Below are 4,679 nucleotides of genomic sequence, written 5' to 3'. Positions count from 1 at the left end.
CTGGAGAGCCAGGGCTTGCGTTTGCCAAGGCTGCTGGCTCGCCTGCGGTAGGACCAGGTGACCCTTGTGTTTGTTCCGTGTGTCTCCAGAACTGTTTCTGCTGACGTACATGGTGGAGGTGCCAGGGTCACTGCTCCGTTGTTCCTCATATCTCCTTTGGGCTTTTTTTGAAGAATCAGCATCATGTTTCCCATCTCCCTCCTCTCTGTAGGCAGGTTTCAGTCAGGGCTTGCACCTCGCGATCGTAGTGCAGCTGTTCCAGGTTGGAGTGCCAAGCTCTTGAGCAGCGCGTTCTTGTCCTGTGGCTTTGTTAGGATTTGTAGCATCTCATTTAATCTCTAACTGTGCTGCCAGGCGTCCCTCCTCTCCTGCCCGGCACGTCCCCAGGGGTGCGGTCCTGGAGGGGCTGGCACCAGGGGAGGTTTGCTGCAGGGAGTGTCTCTCTGGAGAGGAGGAGAAGAATGAGCCTGGCAGGGCTTTTATCCACGCTGCTCTGCTGGGTGCGCTGTCACCGGCGAGGCCGGTGGGAGGAGGTTTTCAAGTCCTTGGAAGGGGCTCATGTGGACAACTCATCATCTTCGAGTGTCATTACAGTCTACAGGGTCGCTGATCTGTTCAGCTCTTGCCGTGAAGAATCTGAGCAGGAGTCACCTGAGGGATCAGCTGGTGGGGTCGATACGGGAGAGGAGCAGTTGGAGGTCCCTGTTGCTGACAAAGCTGGAGGACCCGGCACTGGGCACTTGAGAGTCTTAAGTGGTGCCATGCGGAGGGAGGAGAGAGCTTTATGTGGTTCGTGCAGCTGGGCTCTGCTTTGAAGGAGAAAAGCCACAGATGGAGCAAGTCTCTCTGCCACCACCACGACCACTGCCCTGGGTGCAGCACAGAGACAGCCGCTCCCACACTGCGAGCACTTGTGCCCTCCACGAGTTCCACTCGTGGCTCCCGCGCGGTGAAGGCTTCTCCTTCAGAGGGCCTGGCATGCCGAAAGGGGTTCATGGTCTGCAGGAACACGTCCCGGTGTTCACGGTGGAGCGCAGCAACATTCGCCCAGAACCTCAGGAGAGGTACCCTCGATGCAAGCATGCTGCCGAATGTCCGGGGGTGCTCAGCACTGCCATAGTAAAACACAGGACCGATAAGTCCCTGCGGAAAATCAGCCTGGCAGCCTAGCCAGGCTGTAATCGCGCTGTGCCCCACGCAGGCACACGTCCTGCGGTGGCTGTCCCCCTCCTGGCAGTTCCTGCCAGCCTGGGGCACTGGGGTCAGGGGTTCGGCCTGGCAGAGCTGGGGCGAGCTGGCTGCAATGCTGGGCAGCCAGAGGGATGCGGTTCCCTGCGCCCATCCGTGCCATGCTGAGGGCAGAGGACGTGTCCCATGCCAGAGCGGTCAGACACGCTTGTTTTTAGAACCAGTTTTAAAGATTGCACCCCCGCTTACAGTGTTACACCCGGACCTGGCTGCTGGCGCATCACCCGCTTCTTTCTCGCACTGCAAGAGCCACGATGGCATGAGCTTTGAGCTGCAGTTTGGTCGGATCAGTCCAGCTTCGTCACGAGAAGCCTCGTTTGAAGCTCCTCACCAGAAGCTTCCAAATCCTGTGCTGGCTTTTCAGGTTGTGTTAAAGCCTGGCGAGCGTTAATGTTGACCTGCCACGTCCTGGGAGGGCACGAGTGATTCAGACACGGTCTGTGCAGAAGGACGTTCCAGTGGTGTGTGCTTGCTGACCTCCCTGCCACGATTTTGGGAAATACAACTCTGGAAGTGTTAATGTTTGTACAGCCAGCGCTGGCTCTTCGTAAGTCGGCGGGTAAAAGTACCTGTAGAATTTGTAAGGAGATTCAGCTACCGAAGGTACCTTTGCTGGCAAAATAAGGGATGGTCGAAGTTCAGGACCAGAATCTTTTTTTTTTTTTTTTTTTTTTTTCAATTTGAGATCTAGTTGAAAGCCCTGGGCCTGTCGGAGGTTCCAATTTTGTGTGAGCGTGGGATGCCGCAGGACCGAGCTCTTCCTGGACAGTGGTCATTAAATAAATAAATCCCGTGTATGCTCCGGGAGTCTTCACTTTGTGGTGTTGATTTTTTTCCCTCCGTAAGGTGAATGTCGAGCTTCCCTCCTGCTTGCTGAGGACCCGGTGCCCAGATCGTTAATTTACACTCTCTGCACCCAGAAGTCGGGCCCTGGTGATGCCCCAAGCAAGCTGAGTTTGGTCATTGAAATTGCAGCTTCTGCTGGGCTGATCTTTCCTCTCCAGCACGATTCGCCTGCTCTGCCGGTGTCTCTTCACCTGTTTGTATTTTCTCACTTTCCAGTATGGTTTCGTCGTATTTGGTTCACCATGGCTACTGTTCCACAGCAACTGCCTTTGCCAGGGTGACCGACACCACCATCCAGGAAGAGCAGACCTCAATAAAGAACAGACAAAGTAAGTCTCTTGCGTTGCCACGTGCCGGCCACGTGCCGCCTTCGGGACTCTGCAGGGTCCACAGTGCTGTGGAAGCAGAAAAGCTGTTCCACGGCAGCACAAAGCTGGGCACAGCGCCCTGCTGGGGACCAGCAGAGCTTGGGGACTCCTGCCTGGGAGCACCTTGCCCATCATCACTGTCTCCTCCAGCCTCTGCTGTCCTCGCCCTGCCCTTTCCGTTGCCTGTCTGCTCCGAGGGTGACCTGCCCGCCTGGCGGGGTTGAGTACGCTGGGTTTTCGGGTCAGCTCGGTTAGCGTCCCTCGGTCTGGGGACATGCACAGCAGGGTCCTGGAAGAGGTGAGGTGGCTCGGCTTTGAGACCAGCGGATTCACACACCAGGCTTAACACAACATCAAGGGCAGAAGGTGCTTTCTTGGAGGTGGTGCCAGGTGGGTGGAGAGTAGGATGGTGACCTCGGACTTCACCTGAGCCGAGGCCGCTGGGCACCAGAGATACCCATGGGTTTGGGTTCCTGATGCAGCCTGTTGCAGCAGGAGGGGTTTCATTAGCGGGGTCACAGGGTCACACAGCGATCTGTTGTGACTACAGCCTCCAGAGGTAACGGCTCTTCCAGCCCCTTTGCACACTTTGCCTTCAGGTGATTTTTTTTTTGCATGCTGAAGGTTTTTCAAATTCTCAGCCAACGCATTTAGCTCACATGAGGTAAAGAACTTGTATTCCACGTCTGGTTCATTGCTGCCGTTCCCTCCACAGCGCTCATCGCTCGGCTGGGGAGGTGGGAAGTGTGCTTGGTCCTGCAGAGTGACACTTGCAGCTTTCTCCTGCTGTGGGGTTTATTGTGGCTCTTCCATTCACAGCTCAGACCGCAGAGTCACAGAACATTGGTGTGTGTTCTGCATTCTCCTGGCTGCTGAATACAGGCGACATCCCGCTTCTGTACATTTCCCTTCCCTTTGTGAACTGCGTCTCGTGACTGTGACGTCCCAGGGGCCTGGTGCCCCTTTGTCGCTCGCTCTCCATACATTGTGTGTGCTTAGCCAGCACTCGGTTCATCTGGGGACTCTGCTTAGTACCCAGAATAACTTGTAATTGCTGCCCGTTAGTGCTGATGCACTTTGTGCATTCCAGGTCACGCGCTGCACAGCCCTGACCCCGGCCAGGGATCTTGCTGGTGTGGAGCCTTACGGGAGGCACGCGAGACGGTGCAGTGAGGAGCGGTGATGAGGCAGATGGAGGGAAGGAATATGGAGCTCTGAAGTTGGGGCTTAAATAAAGGGTGTGAGGAAAACACAGACGGGAGAACAAAAAGAGGGGAAAATATAAAAGGCAGCGTCATCTGTGAGAGTTGCCGAACAAGGCAGAGAAGGGAGCTGTCAAAAGCAGCAAGACGTGGAAACGGACGTGCAAGAAACAGCAAAGAGAGAGAGACAGTGCGACACACGTTGGTGTGAGAGCCACATCTTTGGGTTTAGCTTTCAGCTGTGACAACAGGCAAATAGACGCGGAGAAGTGGGAGCCCAGACGAGTCACTGCAGGTTGCTGCTGGGGGATGCTAATGCACTGGGGTCACTGGGCTGGGCTCACATCTGCTCCGGCCTCGCAGAAGTCACAGCCGGTTGGTTTTAGAGCCTCCGCGTGCAAAGCTCCTCACAGGCAACTCAAAACCTTCTCCCTGTTGTTCGTGAGGAGTCCTGGGAAACCAGAGGGTGAAGGGCCAGGTGGTTTTAGTTTTGAGTATACTGAGAAAACCAATTAAACACCAGCCTCTGCAGATCAGCAGCTTCTGGGAGTGTTCAGGGGTGGGATCTCAAGTCTTCACTGGTGTCTTCTGACCCACTGAAGGAGCACAGGTGGAACATGAACACGCAGGATGATAGATGGCTTCTGCCTTCTGTCTTTGCACCCCCTACCAGTGTCCAGCTCGTTGAGCTGTTTCTAGCTTAGCCAGTGGCTGGTTCCTGCAGCTGGCTGACAGGCGCCACATCCTCGTGGCAGGCCCAGCTGAGGTTCCTTCTCTGGGCATACAGTGAGGTGGGACGCGCAGGTTTGTTGGTATGGTTACTTCTGCTTAGAGCGGGGCTTGTGGGGAAGCAGTGCTGTGCTCTGGTTTAAGCCCCCAGGCTCTTGAAGAATACTCTGCATATCTGCTGGTCAGCCGTACAGTCGTCTTCCAAGCATGGACCAGCCAGGGGATGTAACGTGGGGGTAACCCTCTGAAATTTGCACTTCCCCGGCAGCCTCCTCGCTGCCCTCCA

At 55.7% G+C, this 4,679-nt stretch overlaps 1 protein-coding gene across 1 annotated transcript in view; it reads left to right on the top strand.

The window, feature by feature from the left end:
* Positions 1-4,679, top strand: part of RANBP10 (RAN binding protein 10) — a gene marked incomplete at its 5' end in the record, with an annotated part of 53,541 nt that overhangs the window by 38,654 nt on the left and 10,208 nt on the right. Inside the window, 1 exon segment of the mRNA XM_010146055.1 lies at positions 2,311-2,423. Within this exon segment, the coding sequence (XP_010144357.1) occupies positions 2,311-2,423 (113 nt within the window).

This window comes from Buceros rhinoceros, unplaced genomic scaffold (assembly GCF_000710305.1).
Source record: "Buceros rhinoceros silvestris isolate BGI_N320 unplaced genomic scaffold, ASM71030v1 scaffold3402, whole genome shotgun sequence".
In the NCBI taxonomy this organism is placed as follows: Eukaryota; Metazoa; Chordata; class Aves; order Bucerotiformes; family Bucerotidae; genus Buceros; species Buceros rhinoceros.
Note: the sequence above shows the minus strand (reverse complement) of the source record. Positions and strands in the feature narration are given on the sequence as shown.